General features: G+C 40.5%; 1 protein-coding gene across 1 annotated transcript in view; it reads left to right on the top strand.

The window, feature by feature from the left end:
- Positions 1–26,234, top strand: part of Hecw1 (HECT, C2 and WW domain containing E3 ubiquitin protein ligase 1) — a 123,810-nt gene extending 97,576 nt beyond the window's left edge. The window contains 13 exon segments of the mRNA XM_038334596.1: positions 4,583–4,666; positions 5,028–5,082; positions 5,085–5,136; positions 6,280–6,372; positions 6,375–6,405; positions 7,630–7,743; positions 8,755–8,907; positions 12,735–12,833; positions 13,382–13,511; positions 14,989–15,135; positions 16,470–16,584; positions 19,735–19,933; positions 26,123–26,234. Of these exon segments, the coding sequence (XP_038190524.1) occupies positions 4,583–4,666; positions 5,028–5,082; positions 5,085–5,136; positions 6,280–6,372; positions 6,375–6,405; positions 7,630–7,743; positions 8,755–8,907; positions 12,735–12,833; positions 13,382–13,511; positions 14,989–15,135; positions 16,470–16,584; positions 19,735–19,933; positions 26,123–26,234 (1,384 nt within the window).
- The last annotated feature ends 769 nt before the right edge of the window (positions 26,235–27,003 follow it).

Raw genomic sequence — 27,003 nt, 5'->3', positions numbered from 1 at the left:
CATAATAATCAACCACAAATGTCATTGTACGTGTACATAGCAACTAAATATGCATTTCACAGGGCTTTTTATTAAAATTGCAGTGTTTCTCTATCAGGAGCTCTATTGTCCTAGGTTCAAAGGACTTAAAGCTGTTTATTCACACATTGTTGTTCTGCAGTTGGTATTGGTTAGACTCCAAATTGGGGGTTATTTTAGGAAAAATCTTCTGTCTCACTAAGTAGAACAAAGAGTGAAGCATATGGCAACAACCTCTTCGTAAACAATACAAGAAAGAAAGGTAAGTTAGATCACAGTCAGCATTAATAGTAAAAATAAATGAGCCAGGCATATTTTACAGTACACAGACTCTGTTTGTGAGCCGAGTTCATTCAAGATCAGATGATCTTCCTACAGCTTGCTGGTTTTCTCCTGCTGTTGCACAGATAGGGGAAATCCCACCGCATGGAAATCCCGCTCTAGATCTGTGTGTTTTCAAACCTGTTAAAATGTTAATGAATCACTTGAAACGCTTGTCAGAAAGCAGATTTAGATTCGTGGCTTAACTTCCAATATTGGTTTTTACTTTAAAAAGTTGTGTATTGTAGAAATAAAAATTGTAAATACATATTTATATACCAGCTTTTGTGCATTACAGGTATTTTAGGTAGATAGTTAATAGCATGATTCCTTATGATTTTTTTCAGGCATCTCACTGTTATTTTTACCCTCTTTCTGAATTCATCTTCTTCCCTATTCCCTGATTAGAACCGCTTCCTCTTTCCCATTTTTCCCCATCAGATCTTTTGTACCATTTTTCCCTCTCTCTGCTCATCCCACCCCAGGAATAGTCCCTTTTTACTTTCCTGGTTTTCTGCGGTTACTGCAGGACATGTACTCACATCTAAAGATTTTGGTGCTTGTAACCTCAAATGAGAGAGAACATGTGACATTTGTCTTCAGGCACCGGGTTGCTTCACTCAGTATGGTCTTTTCCAGTCCCATCATTTACCTGAAATTTCATGGTCTCATTTCATTATTCATTCATCAGCTGAATGACATTGGGCTGTTTCCATTTTATAGCTATTGTGAATAAGCAGAAATGAACGTGACTGAACAAGTACCTGAGGAGTAAGATGTCCAGCCCTTTAGGCATACGCCAAGGCATTGTATAACTGGGTCATAGAGTGGATTTATTTTTAACTTTCTGAGATTTCTCCACATGAGTTCCAGAGTGGCTGGACCAATCTACAATTCACAAACAGTGGATAAGAGTGCCCTTTCCCCCATGGCCTCTCTATCATTTATTGTAAGGTGTTTTCTTGATCTATGCCATTCTGACTGAGGCAAAATGAAATCTCAAAGTTGTTTTGATTTTCATTTCTCTAATTGCTAGGATAGTAAACATTTTTAGAGGTATTTCTTATCCTTTACCTTTATCCTATATCCTTTATCTTTTTCCCATATCCTATATCCTTTATCTTTATCCTATATCCTATACCCATTTCCTTTATCTTTACCCTATGTCCTTTATATTCTTTATCCTTTATCCTTTATCTTTATCTCATATCCTATATCTTTTATCTTTATCCTTTATCTTATATCATCATCCTATGGGTCTGTAGGCTGAAGATGGATGCCCATGTTACAGAAGAACTTTGGGTGACTGTTGAAGCATCAAGATGTCTCTGTTAATTCTAGAGTTTTAGAGGTTGCTTACAATGCACTTCCTGTTTACTTAGGTAATATTATGTGCCATGCAAAAGAGTTCCACATAGCCCAGAATGCAGTATAAACAAAGGCTTATTTATCTAGGGAAAAATTCACAGAAAGAGTAGTGATCTGCAGTCCTCTGCGTGTGCTGGGAACTGAAACTGAATCTAGCAGCCAAGAGACCTGCGCACACACTTTTTGTCTGCATTTATAGTATATAGATCATGCCCAAGTGGTCCGGTATCTTAAAGGCTAATTGGCTGAAGGAGTTCCCACAGCAATATCATATCCTTCTGGGGTCTTTGATGGAGTTGAAGATAGACAGTTATAGCTATAGTTTTCCTTAGTTATGATAAAAAAGATAAATTATAAAACTTTAGACTCACAAAGAAATATTTTTAATTATAATCCTTGGCTTGATACCTGTTTTGGTTATATGTAAAATTTACTATGTTAAAGTTAAAACTTTCCTTTTATTTAGACAGAAAAGGGGAGATGATGTGGGATTCCCCTCTGAATGCTGTGAATATATTTTATACCATTATTTAATAAAGAAGCTGCTTTGGCCTAAGGCAGGGCAGAATATAGATAGGCAGGAAAACTAAACTGAATATAGGGAGAAAAAATGGCAAATCAGGCAGACAACCATGTAGCTTCTGAAGGAGAAAGATGCCAGAACCTTACTGATAAGTCATAGCCTAGTAGCAATAATAATTAATAATAGAAATAATAATTAATAAATAATAATTAATAAATAGAAATGAGTTGATTTAAGATGTAAGAGCTACCTAGGAATATGCCTAAGCTGTTGGCCAAACAGTGTTGTAATTAATATAGTTTTGTGTGATTATTTGGGTCTGGGTGGCCAGGAAAGGAACAAGCAGTCTCTGTTTACACTTATCCTTTTTCTTTATCCTATATCCTTTATCCTATATATTTCTTCTTTTGAAAAATTCTTTGTTCATGTCCCAGGCCCATTTTTAAATGGTTCATTTGATTTTTTTGCCTGTTTAAGTACTTTATATACTCTAGTGTTTGATCTTCTGTAAGATATATAGCTGTCAAAGCTTCTCTTCCAACTCTGTGGGCTTCCTCTTTACCACACTGATGTCCGTCCCAGCACAATTTCCCTGTTGTTGGCCAGGTTCTCAAGTCCAATTATACACTTCTGCTTACCACCAAAGTATGAGTGACCCATAACCTTAGGATTATCATGCCATGCTGGTCCTTGTTGTGGTTCAAAGGCATCAGACCTGGGTAGAACTGTTGGTTGCTTTCCTCCTTTGGAAACTTTGGTGGTGATTTCTGGAACCATGAAAGCTAGTGCTCAGGAAGGAAGCTTTCAGGTCAGATCTATCTCAAGGCCCTAGGGTCCACATTTCAGAAGAACATGTGGTGTCTCTAGCAATTGGGCTTACCTTCCACCCCTCTGCAAGACAACCAAGGGCAGTAGCAATTACCTGTGTTTTGGGAATCTCTTGGACAATCCTGGCCAACAACTCAAAAGAGGGCTTCTATGCCTGGTTTGAGTAGGTGGTTGTTAGATGGTCTTTGATTCTCAAGGGAGCATTGCAGCCTAGATGAGAAAATTTTCATTTAAATTATATATAAATATTTATGCACTGACTTACTTACATGTATTAAATGTACTTTTAAGTAGATAGTTAAGGAGATAGGCTTCTTTCACTTCCTGAAAAGTTTATAGACCACCCTGTTTTATTTTCTAAGCCCCAGTTAGAGAAGCCACTGTGAACACCCCTAGGTTTGGCTTATAGCAATTACTGCAGTGATACTTTACCTCTGTTGAGGTTGGATCCCAAGGCAACATTTTGTGCATTTTAGTAGAAGCCCCTTACCTTAAAGAATCTCCATTCTGCAATACTAGTTAAAGAAAAAGTCTTCAATTTGAGAGAGTGTGGAGATGCATAGGAGCCATTGGAGTGGGGGGAAGAGAGAGGTGGAAATGATATAACTACAGTACTCATAAATTAAATTCTCAAAAAAAGACATGAAATTGAAAGCTTAAGTAAAAATGCTCATATATATGAAGTCATTGTCAGAGAAAAAACAATGATATTTTGGCAATATTCCCTACTGAGGTAAACTAAATGAAGGGTATATAAGGTCTCCTTGTATTTCTATCTTAATTAACACATGTGTCTTATTTATATCAAAATAAAATTTTAAATTAAAAGTTAAATATGTAAAAATAAATCAATTCTTAAATTTTTGTCAAATTTAACTGCAAAAGGCAAACTTTAACTCATTCAGAGCACACATATATAGAACAAGTAGTGGTGTTGGTATTATCAGGGAAGCAAATTGAAACTTGATTTGAGCAAAATAAATACTTCCTACCTATAGACTTTCTTGAAATAATTTTCCAGATTAGAACTGGAGATCAGAATGGGTAAGCTGTAACTAAAGAAAGATAGATTGAGGTCTATGTTTTCACTAAATCTGGGATGCCCTTATAGTTCTAAGGGCTTGGTTCCCTCTGTTCTCAGCATGGCATTATACACTTTCTACAAGATTTCTCTTGAGACAGCCTTCCCCCTTGTCCTCCTGTGGCTTCCAATGTGCCTTAAGCCAAGAGACGTCTTTTCACAGCTCCCCCGGCCTTACTCCATTCTTGTCTGTCTCAACCAGACTCTGACTTTACTTGGCCTCCTCAACTTCTGACTCTTGTGTGAATCTCAGAAAAGTCACCCCTTATAAAGCTTCCTGAAAATTCAGATGACCTTGAGCACTGTGAAATTCACCAGAATGCACTGGGGAATGTTGTTAGTCATTTGCAAAAAGGGATAAAAAAATAAATCTGAATTATTTATGTATTCCTGGCTTCCTGGTTGCTATGTAATTCTCATTTTCTTTTCAAATTTGGTTCTAGGGAGAAAATCCACTATATTCGGACAGAGGGTAACCATGGGCTGGAGAAACTGTCCTGTGATGCAGATCTGGTCATTTTGCTGAGGTAAGGTGTTGGACCTGAAACCTTAGAAAGCTACCATAGAGGATGGGTGGGGAAGTTGGAAAAGTGTTTGGCACCCTAAAAAGGATGAGAGCCAAACACTTTCCATTTGTTCTAGATCTTAGAAGTAGAGCTTCTGTCCTTGATTGACAGACTTGACAGTCCTTGATGTGCATCCTTATCACTGAATGCACAACCAGACAGCACTGGGGCTGTAAAGTTCTTGATGGAGACTTTATGATGAGGCTAATAAAGATTCAAAACCCAGAGAATTTGCAAGTGGGAATTCTAACTGCTCTTCTACAAACTGTGCATACTTTCTCATGGGACAAACAACTAACTTTCCTCTTTTTAACCTTCATAGTCTCTTTGAAGAAGAGATCATGTCCTATGTCCCCCTGCAATCTGCCTTCCAACCCTGGGTATAAGCTTCTCTCCCCGCTGTTCACCCTGCTCCTCACCTCAGAACTCCCCCAGGTAACTTGAAATTCTGGCCTGATGTCATCTAGTGCTCATGTGTGTTTTCATTCCCAACTGAAAGGGAATTCAAGATAGCTGTGTGTGTGTGTGTGTGTGTGTGTGTTCTCTTCTGTGTTTCTGTGTGTGGTTCTCTCTTCATCCCATTCAGTTTTCTAATCAACAATACACTCTAAATTAATGTTGACAAACTTCTGGCTGTTTTTATGATTTTCCCCAAGCGACAATGGGACTTGTTCATGTTTCTAGATGATTGAGAAAGGAATGAGATAGAGCTGAATTAGTTAACCCAAGCTAGCCTCAAGTTCATGACTATCTTGTTCCAGCTCCAGGATACTGAGATTACAGGGGTGTTCTATCATGCCCAAGTGAAGCACTGAAATCAAACCTTATTATTTCTAAGTAATGATTCTAGGAATCTTCCCATGCTTGTTCATGTGAGAGTGAGCATGGGTGGGTGGGGGTGGGGCAGAGTGTACGTGTGGTGTGTCCAGACCAAGGCCGCCACAATGTTCTGGAACACACAGGAGAGGGACTGCAGGATGCACCGAGGATCCGTTTGGTTTTGAATTAACTTTTGGTAGTTGTGTGTTCAGAAAACTTCTCCACAGCTTCCATATTCAGTTAACACAGTTTATTAAATGTTGATCTAACATGAACCCCTAAATCCTTGAGACCTCGTGTCTCAGCATGTTTCTTTTCTTCCAGCATTAGTGTCAGTGTAGAGGCATGGAAAGTGCACATGCCGAAGGGCCTCTTGCCTCATGCTGCCTCTAGTCTTCTTACGGCAGCTTACCAGAAAACTTGTATTTAGTTCATTTTATGTTAATACTCTCAAATTACCCCAGTACTAAGCAAGTCAAGGTAATTTCCATGGAGGTGCTTTTAATAGAAACACAACTTAAATAATTTCAGAGGAAGATAAAAGCATTCCCATCAGAATCCATTTATTTTTTTTACTTTCCTATTTTACTTCAGTTTAATATAGAAGTAACTGTGAGTGGCGGCAATGACAGCGACTCCTTAGATGCCTGCCCACAAGGGCTAGGATCCTGCTCCGGGGGGCACTTGCCCTGCTCTCAGTCTGCACATTGGTTCTTGGACAAGAAAGACGACCATGGACTGTCTGCTTCTCTCTACAGGTTTACAGAGAGCCAGCGCAAGAGCCCCTTCACCATACCGAAGGGATTTTGAAGCTAAGCTACGCAATTCTACTAACCGAAAACTGGAAGCCAAGGATTTGGTCAGGGCCCCGGTAAAATTAAGTGAGTACCTAATATTTGGCCCTAAATTAAGGGAATAGCCTTTCTTATCTATTCACCGCTTGCATCATTGAATATTATATATACCAATATGGTAACACTTAATGGCCTGAAAGAGAGGAATGGGGAAATTAGAAAGTTGGAAGAACATTGGAGCACCGGCCTGAGCTCCCAAGGTCCTGATGAGGAGCAGAAGGAGAGAGAACATGAGGGAGAAAGTCAGGAACGTGAGGGGTGCGTTCACTCATGGAGACAGTGGGACAGAACTAATGGGAGATCACCAACTCCAGTTGGAATGGGACTGATGGATCATGCGACCAAACCTGTCTCTCTGAATGTGGCCAACAGTGGGGGCTGACTGAGAAGCAAAAGGACAATGGCGCTGGCTCTGATTCTTCTGCATGGATGGGCTCTGTGGGGAGCCTTCTCAGCGTGGTCGATCACCTCCTGGACCTGGGGGGAGTTGGGAGGACCTTGGTCCTTAGCATAGAGTGGGGAACCCTGATGGCTCCTTGGCCTTGAGAGGGAGGGAGGGGAGGTAGGGGTGGAGGGGGAGGGGGAGGGAAGGGGGAGAAGGAGGGGAGGGGAAGGGGGGAGGAGGAGGGGATGGAAATTTTTGAAATATAAAAAAAAATAAACCATGAGAGAAAAAAAAAATAAAAAAAAGAAAGTTGGAAGAGAAAAGAAAAAAGTGTTCAGGTATGATTCGAGACCAGCCTGGTCTACAAGAGCTAGCTCCAGGACAGCCGGGACTATTATATAAAGAACCTTTCTGAAAACCAATAATAATAAATAATCGAGGCAAATTTTAATTCATTTCACAGATTTGTGGAAGCTTAGCAACTTTGCAAGGAAGTCCAAGTAGAATAGGTGTTACCTAAACCCTGGGTTTGTTATTTTAGCTGAAAAGCTGAGCTCAAACTTAAAATCCTAATTGAAGACAACTCCTAAACTAAGAGACAGGATACCAATTGACAGGAAAACATTTTTAAACGCAGTTGAGAATGTGCAAAGATAAGCATCCGTATGTTCATATATCCTTTGTGTGCCAGTAACTTGAATGTGTCAAACCCAGTACCAGACTAATAGAACCTCTCTCTTGTTCACTCCTCTCTCATTAGAGAAGCCAATGAGTGAAGCCATACATAATGAGCACCCACGGCTCACATACAACAGTGCTCAGCACCCACTTCAATGCTTCTGTTCACCAACACCTTTTATTCTCAGGCTCATTATCCGCCGAGACCACTTGCTGGAGGGGACCTTCAACCAGGTGATGGCATACTCCCGGAAGGAGCTCCAGAGAAACAAGCTCTACATCACCTTTGTTGGAGAGGAGGGGTGAGGCACTGGGAGCTTCATGCAGATAGATCAGTGTGGGGAAATCAAATCCCAGGAGTGAGGGGTAATTTCTCTCAGGAAAGAATAGAGGAGCTGTAAATATTGGTCTAAAGTAACTCAGAGCGTAGCTTATCAGTAAGCTTTTCCCAGGCGTTGTCAAGCCTTGCTCTTTAAAGAAAAAAGAAAGAAAAGAAAAAGAAAAAAAGAACTATTGCCATGTCCCAGAGTCTGAGATCCCATGACCAAAGTATAGTACAAATTAAAATTCTGAAACGCTGGATATTTACTTTGTAGGTGGAGTAAATTCCTGAGGGAAGGGGAAACTGCTTCCTTCCAAAATGGATATATCAAATTATATACCAAAGACCTTGTGTGCGTTTTGTGACTTCATGAATCACCTAAGTATATAATGTAACTATCTAAAAGGCAAATGAAGATACACTTATAAGGTTGTATGTATATATACATAAAAACATACAACACACACATACACACACAAAAACATATACTTTTGCAGGAAATTTTTCCTATGCTCCACATAAGGCCTTGTTTGTAATGGGCCATCAGTGTTTTGTCCTATAGATATTTGATGACTGAAAGGGGGAAGTTTGAAGAAAACTATCACAAGAGTTTATTCATAGACATTTGTTTAAAAATATCCCAAACCATGGCTAGGCAGTGGTAGCCCACACCTTTAATCAAAGCACTTGGGAGGCAGTGGCAGGTGGATCTCTGTGAGTTCAAGGCCAGCCTGTTCTACAGAGTGAGTTCCAGAATAGCCAGGACTACATAGAGAAACCTTGTCTCAAGAAACAAGCACACAAACAACAACAACAAAACAATTACTACACCTTCATTTTCTACTATAAATTGATGTCTCCACTTGGAGTTCGCTATAAAGAGGAGAGACTGCTCTCTGTTTTTCGGGCCCCATACCTGAAAGACCTTGCTAGGATCTGGATAAGAAACTCTCACAAAGGTGAACTTCCTGGACCTGTGTTTCCTTTGCAGCCTGGACTACAGTGGCCCTTCTCGAGAGTTCTTCTTCCTTTTGTCTCAGGAGCTCTTCAACCCTTACTATGGACTCTTTGAGTATTCAGCAAATGACACTTACACGGTGCAGATCAGCCCCATGTCGGCGTTTGTAGAAAACTATCTTGAATGGTAAGCTCCCTAATCTTGACTCATGTGGTTAAAAATTGCTCTCTTTCTTAGTCAAAAGTTAGCGGAATTTCTCTCCAGTAACTGATATGGAGCAGTCAGCCAGGAATGGTTGGATCATAAAAGTAAATGACAGCTATAGAGAACAGAAGATAAATTACCAAAGGCACTGATGTTATAACAACTGTCAATTGGTATAAGATACCCTAATTGTCTACTTAAAATACTCCTAGAAGGTATAGATTTCAAAAATTAAGAATGTCAATGAAATCACAGATGTGCTGCTGAATGCTTCTCAGAGCTATTCATGGTTTTAAAACGCTCTTACCTTCAGCCAGTATGCCTTTAGCACTGAATTTGTATCTTATGGTAAATAAAGTCCCTGTATCAGATGACCTCTATACATCCTTCAGATTTAAAAAATTCGGTGTTGTTTTCATTGGCTTCTAATAAGAAATTCTATTACCAATTATGGATATGTGTGCAAAGCTCAGGATCTGCCAGTCTGTGCAGCTCTGTGGACTTGATCACTTACGTGTTGTTTTTGAAGCCTCTAGAAATGTAGGAGGAAGCTGCTTGTTCTTTCTGGCCACCCAGCTAGCTTAGACCCAAATAATCACACAGAAACTATTTAATTAAATCACTCTTTGGTCCATTAGCTCTAGCTCTTATTGGCTAACTCTTATATATTAATTTAAACCCATCTCCATTAATCTGTGTATCGCCAAGTGGCAGTGGCTTACCGGCAAAGTTTGGCATGTCTGACTCTGGGCAGTGGCTCAATGACTTCTCCTTACTCCACCCCTCTTCCCTCCCAGCATACAGCCTGGCTTTCCCTGCCTACCTAAGTTCTACCTTGCTATAGGTCTAAAGCAGTTTCTTTATTCATTAATGGTAATCACAGCACACAGAGGGGACACCCACATCATAGAAATCCACACAGAACTCTAGTCAGAGACAGTTAGTTCCCTGCTGCATCACCCAGGTCTGACTTGAAAAATCTCACTGGGGTTAGGAGGTCCTTTGGAGTTCTGCAGATGACTAACACCGACACCTTTCTGAAGAAGCTAATCTATACTGTTATTGAAAGAATTTATTGAGAATTCCTACATGTGTTGTTACTTTTCTCACTGTTGTGAGAAAAAAATACCAGGTAAAAATAAGAAAGTAAGGGTGGTTTTCTGCTCACAGTTTGAGGGTGCAGCTCATCACAGGGAACATGGGGCAAGAATGTGAGGCATTTGATCACGTTGCCCTACAATCAGGGAGCAGAGAGAGATGGATGCTTATCCTCTGCTTGTTTTCCCCTCTCTAGTTAAGTCCAGCATCCCCCATGTAGAACAATCACATTCAGCTTGTGTCTTCCCACCTCATTTAAATCTCTCTATAAATGCCCTACAGACAAGCTCAGAAGTCTGTCTCCCAGATGCTTCCAAACCCCATCAAGCTAACCTTCAGGATTAGCCATCACAAGTCTGCTCCTTGTCAACTCAACACCCAAACATGACACTTTTGTGTTTCTAATATATTTTTTATTTACAATTTGTTCATAAAATATATTTTTATTTTGTTTTCTCCTTGGTATATTTTTTTCTAGTTTTCTTTTCTCAAAAATAAGATTTTTTTCATGCAATATATTCTGATTATGGTTTTCTTTCCCCCAAATCCTCTGAGATCCTGCTCACCTCCCCTCCCATTCAAATCCACACTTTTTATCTCTCATTAGAAAACAAACAGGTACCTAAAGAATAACAATAAAATAAGATAAAACAAGAACAAACAAACCAGAAAAAGACAAAACAAACAAACAGAAGAAAAAAAGGCCAAAGAAAAAGCATGAAAACCACATAGACACAGAGATACCCAAATTGATATACACAGGAATTACATGAAAACACAAAACCAGAGGCCATAATATATATATATAAGAAACTGTAAGGTTTAAAAAAGAGAAAAATACCCTCACAAAACATTATGAGACAAAGAACCTCCAAAGATACCAATGAGTTCATTTTGTGTTAGCCATCTAGTGTTGGTCATGGGTTCTGCCCTTAAGAGTAGTTTGTCTTCTCCAGGGATAAGCCACTAATTATTTATCCAACACCAGTGTCCAGACTTGGAATCTTTCTTTAAAAATTTAATTTATTTAAATAATATTTTTCATTTATTTTACATACCAACTAGTTTCCTCTCCCTTCTCTTCTCCCCTCCCCTCCCCTCCTTTGCCATCTATACGTTTTAGGTTAGACCCAACTGGAACCTTCCTAGTCGAGTATCCAAAAGCATGCGGTATACAAACCACAGTCCTGTGTACAAAGTATAAACACCCAGTTACAAACAGGCTATAGATCTTAACAGAGAGTTTTCAATAAGGACTTACTTGCTGGAGTATTCAATTTTGAACATTAAGCTTTAAACACATTCTCTATTAATGCATTTATGTGTTCCATATTCTTATTATGTGCTGTCGTTACCATTTTTCTTTCCTGGGTCATTAAAAGGCCCTTGCAATTTAGGAGGGCATTTATAGATGTGTTTACATTGTTTTTATTTCTGATTTATCCTTCTTAATCATCTTCACCTGTATCGTCATGTCACCAATATGATGTTACAAGCACCATTGCTGAAGGGTCAGGGCAGATGCATGAACACCTGGTAAAGAAGTTGCCTCAAAACCATGTACACTGTCTTCAGAGTTTGCAAATACTGTAGTATCTTTAGGAATACAAACACAAAAAACAGCTGCAAAATCAGCTCCTGACAAATTCTAAGGACTCAAACCCATTTGGAAGAGTCACATGACTGGGAAGGAGGACTACTGTAACCGCACTGGGTATAGACTCTCCTAAGCCATAGTGGCGGCTTTATCCATCAATACACCACCTACCTCCTCTGGAGCCAGAAAAGGCCATGATTAGGTGAAAACCTAATTCAAAAGAAAACAGGTATACCCCAGTTTTGGAGTTAGGGGCAGAAGGAGCAAAGTCTTCATAGCAAGTAAGTCACAGGACGGTAGAGCAGGGAGACAGGAAACTCCATAGAGCAGCCAAATCATGAGGGCAAGCTACAGGTAGCCTTGCAACTCAGCCAAGCAGTTCTCTAGAAAAATGTCTAGAAAACAAGTTGCTTCAACAAAGATTGAAATCATTAAGGGCCTTTATATCGGTAGGTGACAGGGTCTACGCGACCAGTTCTTCCTAGCAATCACATTGTTCTTTGTGTAGCTGGCAATACTGAATAACAATGGTCGGTCAGGTTCCCTGTTATCACATTGTGATTGCATGGAACTGTCTCCCACTGTCTTTAAATACTAACTGCCATCTGTGATTGATAGTCAAGCCTCCACCTCCCAGCACATTGTTCAGAGAGACGGGTTTCCATTTTCTTGGGTCTAGGTTCTCTTTGGATCTAACTTGGGTTTTATATTTCAGATTCCTCAATTTCCCTTCCTCAGGCATTTCCTCTTCTTAAATAAGTAACAGTAGTCTGATCTTGGAACACAGAAGGTTTTGTTTGGGACATCCAAACCACACGACCGTTGTTTATGGTAAAGAATATGAAGAAGAATTGATGTCTCCTTATATCATCAATGGGCAGATTCATTGAGCTGTTTAAGATGAATACTATACAGAACTCATTGAACTGGGTGAAGGGATGCCCAGTGGTACAGCACATGGTTTAGGACATGTGATGCCCTTGGTTCAACCTCTATTCCCATAAATAAAACTTCAATAAAAATACAAATTTAAAAAAATAGTACAAATTAAGATAACTTAGTAATGTAAATTCCTACTGACTCTTACGCTTCCCTTGCCTTATCTGTGTTGCAGGTTCAGATTTAGTGGTCGTATCCTGGGACTGGCTCTGATCCATCAGTATCTCCTGGATGCTTTTTTTACAAGGCCCTTCTACAAGGGACTCCTGAAGCTGTAAGTGTCCTGTAGGATGATTCTGCCCAGGCTTTCTGCAGGATGACAGTGCCAACCTTTCTTATGTCTCTGGCCTTTTTGCCAGTTTGGCTCCAACCATTTCTAATAAGTTTCCATCCATTTCTTGTTCTGAGTGAATATACATTTTCCATACTTTTTAGTGTAATAAAAAGGCATTGGGAGACTTTATGTAGGTGTAAGAAATTACTCTATTAACTAAACTGTATAATGGACATTAGTTCATTTATATAGAAATGGTAACATTGTGAACATTGTGTTACATTGCTGAGTAGAACTGACTTGTGTTTTAGTTACCTATGAGTCAATAATTATTTCATTTTTTATTATTGAAACTTTAGTAGTTTCTTTTCAAAGGGAAACTATTAAATAAGTTAAAACTATTGAATTACTGCTTCATCAATGTATTCAGAATTATCAAGTAATTATGAAACCTATTGTGCTTTATTGAAAATAAGCATAATCATGTTTGGAATGAGGTCTGGAAGACCTTCGTTCACTCATTTTCTTGCTGCCTTTGACTCTCCCAGGCCCTGTGATTTGAGCGACCTAGAATATTTAGATGAGGAATTCCACCAAAGTCTGCAGTGGATGAAGGACAATAACATCACAGATATTCTCGATCTCACCTTCACTGTTAATGAAGAAGTTTTTGGACAGGTTTGTGTGATGTGGGACTTGGAAAAGACATTTTGTTGTTTGCTATGGTTAAAGATGAAAAACAAAGCTTAGCCATCTTAGAAGTATTTAAGAGCACACTGCAGCCCTCTTAAGGGCATTCCCATCGTTTGGCATCCAATTTCTAGAATTTCTTGCAAAACTGAATCTCTACCAATTAAACCATACCCTTTAATTCCTCCCACCCCCTAATTCCTGGGAAATACCAGGTAATTTCTATTTTGTGATTTTTTTTACTCTAGATAGTTTAAACAAGTATCTGTTTCTGTCATCCTGGTGGTTATTGTGAGTAGTGTTGCTAATGACATTAGTGACCAGAGATCTAGTTTGCCCCTACTGCTAGTCCTTTTGTATCGCATGTACTCATATAAACAATTTCAGGTATAGGAGTGTTGAATCATACATTAATGGGATTTTATTTTTAAATTAAATAACAAGAATCTCACCGGTTCAAACCAATGTCCTCTGCAAGAGCAGCAAGTGTTCTCACCTACCGAGCCCCCTCCCCAGCCCCAGGACTTCTTTTGTGAACAGCACTGCCAGGGGCTCTTCCTTCCTTCCATCACTTTGATGGTTCTACAATATGATATGGCTCTACTCTATGCAGGGGTTTTGAAAATCAAATGTAACCATGGATCATTAAACAATCCAAATATACTATAAGATACAAGGTATTTCTGTATCTTCAAAACTATGTAATAGTTCTTTTACTACATCCACTTAGTCCTCCAGTATGCAGTAACGTAGGTCTCAATACTACATAGCAAGAAATTTCCCATGTATTTGCTGCAAGAATTTACTAATATAATATTAAATCTGTTGGCCAAATGGGTAGAAGACTCTCCAGTCATTCAAATCTCAGACTGTCATAAAACACAAATAAAAAACACTGCTAACAGCAAAGGATGGGTTAATGATATCTAAACTGATAAAAACCGTATATGCTGTATATGTATGTGTTATGTGTATATTTATGTGTGTGTTAGCTTAGAAAAACATATGGAGTATATTTTTATATCTCTAGTACATGAGAAGCAGCAGACAGATCCTAGCTCCCGGTTGATGCGTTTGTCTTTTGATGCATGAGCGCATGCCGAGTGGAGACTGCTCTGCTCCTTCGTGGTCGGCTTCCTAGACATGTTTGCAGCCATCTTGGAAAAACAAACCTTTCTACCTGCTTCTCCTTTTCTTCTTCTCATTGGGTGCCCTAGGAAGAGCTTGCTGCGTAACAGCCGCAATCTGCTGCCCTAATTGAGATTCAGAGGCATCAAACACCTGGCCATAGTGTTGAGAGTGTAGCTCTTCTAAGATATTTAAAAATGGGGGTTCCAACAACGAAACTTTCCTGGTAACTTCCAGGGAAAGAAAAGGGCCTTTTGTGCTGTCGCCCTAAACAAAAATGTCTCCTCGGAAGACAAGCTGACTGATAGGCATAACGAGCCTCCTGTTTACTTGCAAGGTAACAGAGAGAGAGCTGAAGTCTGGAGGCGCCAACACGCAGGTGACTGAGAAGAACAAAAAGGAGTACATTGAGAGGATGGTGAAGTGGCGGGTGGAGCGCGGTGTGGTGCAGCAGACCGAGGCCTTGGTGAGGGGCTTCTATGAGGTAAGACCCCTGGTGACCTAGGAAAGTGGGCCACAGCGCTTTGCTGTGGAACCTGTGCCTCTCCTGGAGCTCAGTGAGGAGCAAAACCGTAATAGCTCGGAACAGAGAGAAAGAAGCAAAGAGAGGCAAGGTTTACGGTCTCACGCCCAGAGGGGGTGGAACGCGTAGCTGAGCCGGATGGCTGAACAGCCAGACTTCTTCATGAATACAAGCCCTGTCAGAAGTTAAATATTCTCAGTGAATTGTCATTGGTTTGGCCCTGTTGTACCAGGTGAGGAAGCATCGGGCGTTTCCTGGGTAGCTATGCGGATGTGGCGTTTCCCTCAGTCAGCCGAGCAAAGCAGAAGCACTAGGGAGTACTAGCCTCTCCTGCTGAGTGTCTGTTCTGCTACCTGTCCTCAGGCTGAGCAGGAAATTGAGAAGACAGACAGCTGCTAGACTTCCCACGCCCAAAAACTGTTGTTATACTTCAATTTAAAAATTCAGTTTAGACGTTTCTTTTCTAATTCAGTGTCCACCACTTGGTCCAAAGCGGGCAGCACTGGAGGCATTCAGCTGAGCCTGGCGGACCTGGCAGAAGATGGAAAGCCATAGCACAGAGCTCTGCCCAACAGGGCTGCCCAGTCCTTAGCAGGGAGGGCAAAGAAACCAGGGAAAGAGGGAAAGGGAGGGAGCTACAAGAAATGCATAACAATTTCATGAGAAAGACATGCAATATAACTTGAAAACGTAAATATGACTTCAGAAAATCAAGTCGGGATTGTTAGTGAAATCAGGAAGGGTCTGAAATGCTAAGCAGCATGGGATTTTCCCTCTGTTCCCAGCCCACAAAGGACTGTGTTCTAAGATGCTAATCAGTGACTACTGCTGGGGCTTCTGTAAGGAGAAAGCATAGACTGGGCATCTTCTAAGCACCAGGAATCCGTTTCCCACAGTCTTAGAGACGGGCAAGTCCAAGATCAAGATGCTGGCAGATTCCATTGCTGATAAGGACCCAGGCTCCAGGTGACAGCTTCTTGCCTCCTGTCAATGGGAAGGACAATGATTGTGTGTGTCTTCTCTAGGGGCACTAACCCTGCCTCAGGGCCTCGTGATCTCATTTTGAGATTGTAATGCAATTACATCATTTAAGGCTCCAGAGAGCTGGGGGTAAAGATTATAACACGTGAGTAAGATAGGAGAGATGAGTGTTAAGAGAACCGCCATGATCTTGAATTTGAAAATGGCTGCCTTTCAACAGGCAAGTGGTAAATGATAGTCACTTTCCCAGCCTGACAGCAACAGCGGTAACCATGGCTACAGCCTCCTCATGTGCTGATGCTACTGTCTTCCAGGTGGTAGACTCGAGGCTCGTCTCCGTGTTTGATGCAAGGGAGCTGGAGCTGGTGATTGCTGGTACTGCCGAAATCGACCTGAACGACTGGAGGAATAACACCGAGTACCGGGGAGGTGAGCAGCAGTACTTTTGATAAGAAATGTTTTAAAGAAAAATTGTTGAAATAAAATTGATACAGTGTAAAACTGGCCATCCTAAAATAAACAATTCAATAATATTTAGTGCGTTCAAAATTCTGTGTAGCAGTGACTTCTACCTGAGTCTAAAATACTTTCATCGTCTAAAGAAAGGTTGTACCCATCAAGCAGTTGTTCTCACCCCTCGTTTCCATGTTCAGACACCTGGTATCTCTACTCCGTCTCTGTGGACTTACAATTCTAGAAATATCACAGAAGTACTGCCATACAAAATACGGTCCCTGTGTCTGCCTTCTTCAACTTAATGTACTTTTTTGAGATTCATCCATGTTCTGGCATGATCCAGTATTTCATTCCTTTGTATAACTAAGTAGTAATCCATTGCATAATTCACACATTTGCCGTTCTGGGGATTAAACTTAAGGCCTGGTGCCTCCTCAGCAAATGCTGTATCACTGAGTATCCCGAGCCCTGTTTATCACTTTTCTAAACCTTCAAAGACTTATCCTTACTTCAGTACAAAATAGTTATTTGCACAACTTCTAGCTGAACTTCTTTCAGACAACAGTAACCCCCTGGCGTGGTTGTGTAAAAGCACACAGACAACACACATCCTGTGTGTAAGCTCTTGAGTAGCCTGTGCTTCTGTCAGAGAAACATCTCTCACAATCCTGGACAATTTTAGTCTGCTTTGCCTCAGTCTATGCTTGCTTCCACAGAGTTCTAACTATTCTCTCTCTCTATATCCTCTCCTCCTCTCTCTCTCTCTACTCTCTCTTCCTCTATCTCTCCCTCCTTCTCGCCATCCCTCTCTCATCTATCTTCTATTCTCTTTATCTCTCTATCTCTCCCTCCTCTCTCATCTCTTTATCTCTCTCTCCCTCTTTTCTCTCTCTCTCTATCTCTTTATCTCTCTATCTCTCCCTCCTCTCTCCCTCCTCTCTCTCTATCTATCTCTATCTCTATCTCTTTATCTCTCTATCTCTCCCTCCTCTCTCTCTATCTCTTTATCTCTCTCTCCCTCTTTTCTCTCTCTCTCTCTCTCTCTCTCTCTCTCTCTCTCTCCCTCTCTCTCTCCCTCTCCCTCTCTTTATAATTTAAGAAATTATTTACTGAGTCATGTGTGAGGTTTCCTTTGGTCTACATCAAAATGAATCAAATTCTAAGCCTCTCATTTCTGTTCATATTACATTCACCATTTCTTAACAACACAAACTGTGATTCTTACAGTATGAATATTCCATGTTGACTATAGGGATTATTGCCCAGAACATCTGACACTTTAGATTAGTCATCTATGGTAGAAAAAGAATATGAACCATGTGTGTTACTTTGAATTTCTTTCATACATATGCTTTGTTTATTTGTTTGATATAGTCTCACTATAAAGCCTTGATTGACTTGGAACTCACTATGTAGACCAAGCTGATCTCAAACTCACAAAGATCCTCCTGCCTCTGCAGCCTAAGTTTTGCATGTGCCACCACACCTGGCACTGACTAAATTTTTTAATAGCCATATTAGAAAAAGTACAAACAAGCAACTGCAATCTATGTCTTTTAGTTTAATGTGTCCAAAATACTATTTCAGCATGGGATTGGTATAAGAAATCCTTAATGCAGAATATGGATACCTCCGTACCCTTGCAAACATCACTTGCATCAGACCAGACACCGTTATCTTTCTCCAAAACACAGTCTTATTACTCACAGAAGACTTTGTTAAGATTTAGCCTCAAAGTCCTCTTTTTAGGTAAAATAGTAGAGAGAAATCCCAACCAATATAACAGAGGGGGGAAAAAAAGGGGGACACCTGGAGTGGCCTTTCATTTGTATTTTAATAAATAAAGCTGCCTGGGGGTTGGGAGAGTAAAACAGCCACCCTGGCAGCCTTACAGACCAGAGAGTGGTGAACACGCCTTTAATCCCAGTAGCCACACACTTTGCCATAGAAATACTAGATAATAGTGGCTCACATCTTTAATCCCAGAATTAAAGAGGTTTATAAATGGGAGGAGACAGCTCTCAGGCTCAGGCTCATTCTGAGATTCTTGGAGGTAGGATCACCATTTCAGACTGAGATAAAGTAAGAGCCAGTGGCTCGCTGTTTTACTTTTCTGACCTTCAGGTTAAACCCCAATTTCTCTCTCTCTCTCTCTCTCTCTCTCTATATATATATATACTATATATATATATATATATATTAATATATATTAATTATATATATATTAATCGTGCTTCAGACACCACAACAACCTCCTTCAATCACTCGTTGTAAAACCCACTTGAAATGCCATGCATATCAGTTAAGAAAACTGCTGACCTAAGTATTCTGCTGACCCAGTAAGACTCCTAAGGTCCCAGCATCCCCTGAGCTCCAGACTCTACAGATAACTTGTGTGAGCTGACTTCTGAAGCCCCATGGTTTTTCTCATTTTCCTTATCTATTTCTTCTGCTAAGAATACCCTTTCTTTTTGCTCTACTACACAAACGCATTCCTGCTTCCTTCACGAAGCTTCTCAGTTTCTACCACATTGTCTCCCTTCTCTTCGAATGCCTCTTCCTTGTCATGATTGTATCTCTCAAGCCTGGCCTCCTCAATGGTGCCTTAAAGCAGCTCCCCAGCCCAGGGTGACTCAGAGAGCAGCTGTTTGATGGATACTAGCTTTTCTTGGGGGCCAGTGGTGACTGCTGGGAACCTATCGTCTTCAGCCAGCTTTGCATGTTCCCTCTCTCTGATCTTAAAGCCCAGACTCTCCCATGTTATATTGTTTCCGAGAGCTAAGACATCAGAACAAAGAAAACACAGATGGTCTGTCTTTGTTGAACCTTTTGTTCCTTACTTACACTCATATAAGGCTGGGCTATTTTAGGTTGTATTGCAATTGTTTAAATACCTGAGAAGAAACTTCTCAAATACCCAGCTCTTTTGTAAAATTGCTATTATCTAAAACTGCTTGTTTTAAAACTTGACCAAGTTATATACATTAGTTTAGACCTGCCTATCTAAATGCCATTATCAGCAGAATCAAAAGACCCCAATCTATGGTTCAGTTAACACATCTGTTTCTTCCTCCTTCCCCCACATTTTCTTTCTCCTCACCACCACCTCTTTTTTTTCACCAGGTTATCATGACGGCCACCTTGTGATCCGCTGGTTCTGGGCTGCAGTGGAACGGTTCAATAATGAGCAGAGGTTAAGATTACTCCAGTTTGTGACAGGAACATCGAGTGTGCCCTATGAAGGCTTTGCGGCTTTGCGGGGAAGCAATGGACTTCGACGGTTCTGCATTGAGAAGTGGGGAAAAATTACATCTCTTCCCAGGTATAGAGCTCCCACCAACCTGCATGCTTTGCTATTTGAGTTTGGGTGATCATCTTTTAAGACAGAATTCTTACTTGCCAGTCATTGGTTTTTGAGTTATTAGTTAAAGATGTAAGTAAGGTGCCTCTAAGACTTGGGCTGAGACTATATTCTTAGTGAACTTTTAATTGTTGATCAGATTTTGGCTGTGATGTCCATGTGCTAGTAATGTAGACTGACAATCCATGCAAAACTCAACTTAAATATTCTTTAGAGGAATATCTAACATAGAGGAAGGGGGAGACAAGATCATTACTGTAAAAATGTTGGAAACCCAAAATAACCCCTCCAACATATAGCATGTATCTATAGCACATACTTGATACTTCATAGGAGAGTTAGATATTTTATATATGTTGTATTTTTTCCAATGAGTCTTAAAATATGTGGAGATGGAATCATGTATATTCCTGGGTCTCTACAATGATTTCTACACAGTATTCTATCAAATATCTATTCTTTTATAAATTTTTTTAAAAGGCATTTAAATTTCCTACCCCATGAGTTTCAGTGCCAAGACTTCCTTGGTCCTTTTTTCCACTCTGGGTAGCATATTTTTGGTCAAGAAATTAAGGATCACTAGAAATACCTCTGGGCAGGCACTCTAGTATAGATACTGCTTTGACAAACATAAGAAACATGGATTCTTTGGTGGCTAGAATGAGAATAGCCCTCATAGGCTTATATGTGGAATGGTTTGGAAGGGGTTAGGAGGTGTGGCCTTGTTGGACAAGATATGTCACTGGAGTGGGCTTGGCAGTTTAAAAAGCCCGCACTAGGCCCAGTCACAGCCTCTGCCTGCTGCCAGCAGATCTGGATGTAAAGCTCTCGGCTACTGCTCCAGCGCCTGGCCCCCATTATCCTCTTTTCATATTTTCTAATTAGAAAAGATACATATTTGATATAGATCTATCTCTACCTGGCAATCTATGTTAGTTAGATTTCCATTATTGTAATAAATTCTTGGATAAATTAATTTAAAAAGAGGAAAAGTTATTTTGGCTGTTTAGAGGTTTTAAGCCCATGACTGGCCCTGTTGCTTTGGGATTAATGAGGGTACAATATATCATGATGGGAGAGTACAATGGGAAAAATCCTTTTTACTTTATGCCTGGAAGAAAGAGTTAGGGTAGAAGAGGGAGAGAATGAAAGAAAAAAGAGAAATAGTCAAGGTCTGTTTGAGGAAAATTTCCATAATGACCTAACTTCCTCCCACTAGGCTCCACATCTTTTTTTTTTGTTTGTTTTGGTTTTTTTGTTTGTTTGTTTTTGTTTTTAGAGACAAGGTTTCTCTGTAGATTTGGAGCCTGTCCTGGAACTAGGTCTTGTAGACCAGGTTGGCCTCAAACACACAGAGATCCGCCTGCCTCTGCCTCCCAAGTGCTGGGTATAAAGGCGTGTGTCACTACCACCCAGACAGGCGCCACATCTTAAAAGTCCTATTGTTCCCCAAAAGCATCACTGTTGAGCTCGAGTCTTTGGCACATAGGCCTTTGGGGAGCATACTATATATAAACCTCAGCAGCACCAAAATACCTTAGCTAAATCTATATAATTGAATGATTAATGAAGTATAGCTTTCATCTAATATTCCCAGACTGCTGTGCTTTCCTCATATGACAGTTCTTATGATGTTGATGAGTACTTAGTGATTCTATTCTTGAGAAGAACTGACCAAAGTCTGCTCACACCAAATATAGAACTGAAAACAGACCAAAGTAATGATTCCACCAAAGTACAACTTTGTGAGCCAATGACTTTTATTGGAGATACTTAGAAGTACGTGAGTAAGAGGTTACTTACAGGAGCAGAAATGACTCAGACAGATGCATCACCAAAAGCCCGCCGCAGAATGGCTCACTAAGGCTAGAAATGTGGAGTGCACAACTTGCATGTAGCTCAGTAGGCTTGAAAGTGTTTGTTCCAGGCAGCTCAGTTAGTCTCGGCCTCTTCAGGACATCTTGGCTGAGCTGAGAGAATCTCTCAGCAGCCCTTACTGCTTACATGCATCAGTTTCAGGGAATGCCTGAAGCTTTTGAGTTGTATACTTCCTAGGTTTTAAATTTTTTCCCTGCAGAAATGAATGTATAATCTCCCTTTAGAATTTTAATTTGATTTTTTAAATTAAAATATAATCTCATCATTTTCTTCCCTTTTCTTTCTCCAGCCCCCAATGTCTCCCTTTTCCCTCTCAGATTTATTATTTCTTTTTCTTTATTACTCTTACATACATATATAGAAATATAACCACCTGAGTTCATTTAGTGTTGCTTGTGTGTACATGATTTTAGGGCTGACTATTTGGTCCCATTTATAACTGAGTGTTCTCTACACATTGCCCAGATTTGGGTCTGTGTATTAATTCCCATATTTACTACAAGAAGAAGTTATTCATGTAAGAGCCAGAGGGATGGATGGCGCCACAAAGCACAATGGAATTGATACACACATGAATTCACAGAGACTGTGGTAGCACACACAAGACTTTCACAAGTCCAAATAAGATGTAGTCCTATCACTGAGAGGGGAAAGTAGACATGGGGTCCCAACTCTAACCAAAAAGCTATTTGTGGTACCAGCTGGCAAAGAGAAAATCAGTTTTCTCCAAAGAAGCATCACAGGGTATATCAACCACACTCCAGGAGAGGCCCCATGCCACGAGCAGTTAGCCAACACAAGATAAATTCCATAGTTTTTTTTTGTGGCAGGGGGAAGAGGGTCATTCTATTTTGTTTTGGCAATTTTGTCTTATTAGGTTTTTTTTTTTTGTTTTGGTAGATTTCTTTCAAAAGGCTGATAGAGATAATATAAAGTTGCTTGGGTAGAGAGATGGGGAGGATCTGGGAAGAGTTAGGGTTGAGGCAGGAACAGGATTAAAATACAAAGTTTCTGCATGTGGGAATCAAAAGGTTGTTGTCAAACCTAAACATATTGTTTCAGCAGGAGGTAGGACTATACCCATTTCAATGGGGCTGTAGACAGACAGTGAAGATGATTTTCATGAAGAGAAGATACAAATACACAACTGGAGTCCCAACTAACCCTCCCTTGTTGGGTTTTATCATCTTTGGTGTGGTCTAGAGGACGTGAGCAAGACTTTTCTTTGGCACTGTATTAGTTAACATTTTGATTGATAACTTGGGAAAATGAGAAGATTCAGAGAAATCAGCTATGTAAAGGACTGCAAGAATAATCAGTGAACTCATTAGCACAAGCCAAATCCCAAACCACCCTGAAATTCTACACCTTTAAATTGACTTAAACAGAGTAAAATTTGAGTGTTCTCCATCCCATGGTGTTCAAAACATTGAGTATGATGAGCAAATGGTTTACTTTCCAGTAAATTATGAAAAAAGAGGTAAGGTTTGAAGTCACCGTAAGTTCAATACAGCTCCTAAAATAATTATCACAATCATAGTTTTTAAGGAGATGTTTCTCAGGAGGCAGAGGCAGGCAGATCTCTGAGTCCAGGACTAGCCTGGACTATAGGGCAAGTTCCAGGACAACCAGAACTACACAGAGTAGATAGATAGATAGATAGATAGATAGATAGATAGATAGATAGATAGATAGATAGATGATAGATAGATAGATAGATAGATAGATAGATAGATAGATAGATAGATAGAAAAGCTTATATTGAAATTATGATTCACAGTATGAAAGGAGTTTATGTGTTTTGTTTTTGAAGTGCACATCGCATGTGTTCATATTCACAGGTGAAAAAAGTGAGATCCAAAAAGATTAGCTGACTTTCCAAGATCATAAAGTTGACAAGTGACTAGACTGCAGTTAGAATTGGGGGTGCCAAAACCTTGGTTCCCTGCTTGTTACACTAACCAGCACCAACACAAGTACCAAGCTGCAGGAACCACACCAGAAGCCAGGCATGGTGGCTCACGACTTTAATACCAGCACTTGAGAGGCAGAGGAAGGTGAATGTCTAAGTTTGAGACCTGTCTGGTCTACAAAGCAAGTTCCAGGAGAGCCAGGGGTACACAGCAAAACCCAGTCTCAAAAGAAAAACAAAACATAAAAACCCACCACTGAAGTATGAGGCGCATATAGGAACACTGAATCTAACTGAACTCATTGTGGATGCTAATTAGGCCTCATTTAGGGAGGCTAACCAAGGGGTTGAAGAACTCAACAGAAGCAGCCGGTGAAGACACTGAGCATTCAGAGTGCATGCTGCTTTCTAAATCTGTTTATTCCCCCAAATTATCTCCATAGAATTAATATGGTTCTAATTACTCTATGGGATTCTTTTCTACATTTACACTCACAATAGCCATAAAAATGACCAGAGGAGAAAAACCCCGATGCCTGGTCATACTCCAGGCTAGTTCACCTAGCACCAAAAGCATACTTGGGGTTTTACTGTACCACCAATTATGTCAGCCACAGGCCAGTGGGTAGACAACTTTCTGTCTTTCTAAACGCCGAGGAAAGCACTGTGATCTTTGCACTGCCCAATTCTCTGAGTTTGTTTTTACTTTCAAATATTATGATAGTATCTAAAGTATTTCAGTTGTCTTCCTTTTTAAATATTTATTTATTTATTATATGTATACAATATTCTGTCTGTGTGTATGCCTTCTGGCCAGAAGAGGGCACCAGACCTCATTACAGATGGTTGTGAGCCACCATGTGGTTGCTGGGAATTGAACTCAGGACCTTTGGAAGAGCAGGCCATGCTCTTAACCTCTGAGCCATCTCTCCAGCCCCTTCAGTTGTCTTCCTTTGAAGTAATCTGGGCCTTCCTGACATTTGGTGAACACAGAACTCTTCTAATATCTATTTATTTCACATTTTCTCCCAATAAAGTCCTTAAAGCTTACAGTGGAGGGAGACAGGCAGGAAAAGGTGGGGCTGGCTGAACACAGGATAAGGAGGCAGTTGTTGCCCAAAACAGGATTGGATATTGAGTGGACAAAACACCAACGCTCTCCTCGGATTCTCCCGCAACAGAAAACCTCACCTTCTCTCTTCCTTCATCCCTTTCTTTATCTTCTGAAGAATCTGCACTATTCTGAGTGCTGAGTCGGCTTGTCCTGACACTCTGATTTATTTAATTCAGAACACAGGTATAGGTTGTAAACACTTCCCCAGGGGATCTTGTAATTCAAACAGTTAATGTCCCGAATAAAATTTGAGTGATGAGTTTGCTTTTATTTTGTGGGTTTGTTTCATTTTGTTTTAGCTTAATGTCTTTTTTTTTTTGTGCTGGTTGATATATAAACACTATTTCAACATACCGCTCACCCAACCTGGGAGGAAAAAAAAGCATAAAATTAACTTCCAGCTGTACCAAAACACTCCTCTCCTTGCTTTGTCAAAGGACCAGCATCAAGTTTCCATAGAACCAAAGAATCACTGGCAGGAAACAGCTATTAGGGAAGACTCTGTGTGGTTTTATATCCTCCACTCTCTGCTGGATATCCACATAGGTGTTCCTGTACCTGTGTTATCCATGTAATAGGGAAGAACATTGCTAGTTGAGGGCAGACACTGGTGAGTGTGCAGACCCTGGACCTGCAGAAGGAAGCCCAGTCTGAGCAAGGCTGCAGGGATGGCAATGGTGGGAAGACCCCCCCACCCAGGCTTGAACAAGGACTTACTCTTCAACTCAACTGTTCTTAGGAGTGGGTCACTTAAGCTCTTGTTGATGTGTGTTCTGCGTCTTGGTATGGAGGAGCTAAGCTTATTTGAGAGCACACCTGATGTGGCTCTCAGAGCACAACTGACATGAGAATTGGATCTCAGAATTACAGAGCATTGTTAACTCTTCAGCAAGGCCCAGAACTTAGAGAGAGAGGCAAGGATGCTTAGCAATGATCCATTAGCACTAATGATGTTCCTGCCTCCTTCACGTCTAAGTTCATAGTTAAACTTCAGATCAGGATAGTGGCGAAGGGCTGGCCATTGGCTTGCTCCTGTGGTTACAGTGTAACTACAGTATAGTTTTCTTACAAATAGCAGTTAATAACTGTTTCTGGTCCTCCAGTTTCCTGATGGCCATGGTTCACCATGTGTTCTTTGATTGTCCTAAATCATTGTCTGGCTCACTTTTGATTCCCCTTTAGAGTCATTGATGTATCCAGAAGCAGTCCTTAAAATATTCTGACCAGTGTTTCCTCCTCCCTTCAGGGCACATACATGCTTCAACCGGCTGGATCTCCCACCATACCCTTCATACTCCATGTTGTATGAAAAGCTGCTAACAGCAGTAGAAGAAACCAGCACCTTCGGACTTGAGTGAGGAAGTGGAACTTTGCCTGACATCATCCTGGACAATGACACCACCCTTTCCGGGATGACTTCCTTTCCCTCCGTTGACTTTGGTATTCCATGGTTTTTATTTCAGAGCAAATTAGAATTGGCAAAAAGCTGTGCATGAAGAATTGCCTTCTTCTAAGATCTATCCTTCAGGCTTGTCTCCTCTGTTTCCAATGAACTGCTAGCCTGTATGCAATACTACAAAACAGCTGTCTCAAGGTCTGTGCACACCTCCACATACCTCCATTCCTAACAATGAAACACAAGTGCGAGTCGCGCCACACTTGACGAAATGGTAATAAATGTTTACTTCCATTTCTATCATTTAAAGATAATTTCAGCTGTGAGCATTCCATGCTTTTATATGCCCATGTCTTCCAAGCCGAACCATCACTTTTCATAAATTCTAGCGACCAATTCATAATTTTCAGACCTAGGAGCTGACTGATTTTTTTTTCCTCTCTATCTCGGCATACCCTATTCGTTCTATCCATTCAATGGACAGCCAAGGCCACAAAGAAATGTTTTTCTTCATTCAACTCATGATTCACAGGTGACATCAGTCCCATCATCCAGAACTAGCCTAGACATATGGTGCAAATATGAAACTTCCAGCAATTAACAACAGCAAGAGAAAAGGTTATCAGTAAACCCAATGGCTATAAGGACTATAAACTCAACTTGAGAAAGGGAGAATGGGGAGAGCACCCCTGGGGAACACTCGCCACACAAGAAGCACAAACTTGTGCGCC

The sequence above is a fragment of the Arvicola amphibius genome, chromosome 6 (assembly GCF_903992535.2).
Source record: "Arvicola amphibius chromosome 6, mArvAmp1.2, whole genome shotgun sequence".
In the NCBI taxonomy this organism is placed as follows: Eukaryota; Metazoa; Chordata; class Mammalia; order Rodentia; family Cricetidae; genus Arvicola; species Arvicola amphibius.
Note: the sequence above shows the minus strand (reverse complement) of the source record. Positions and strands in the feature narration are given on the sequence as shown.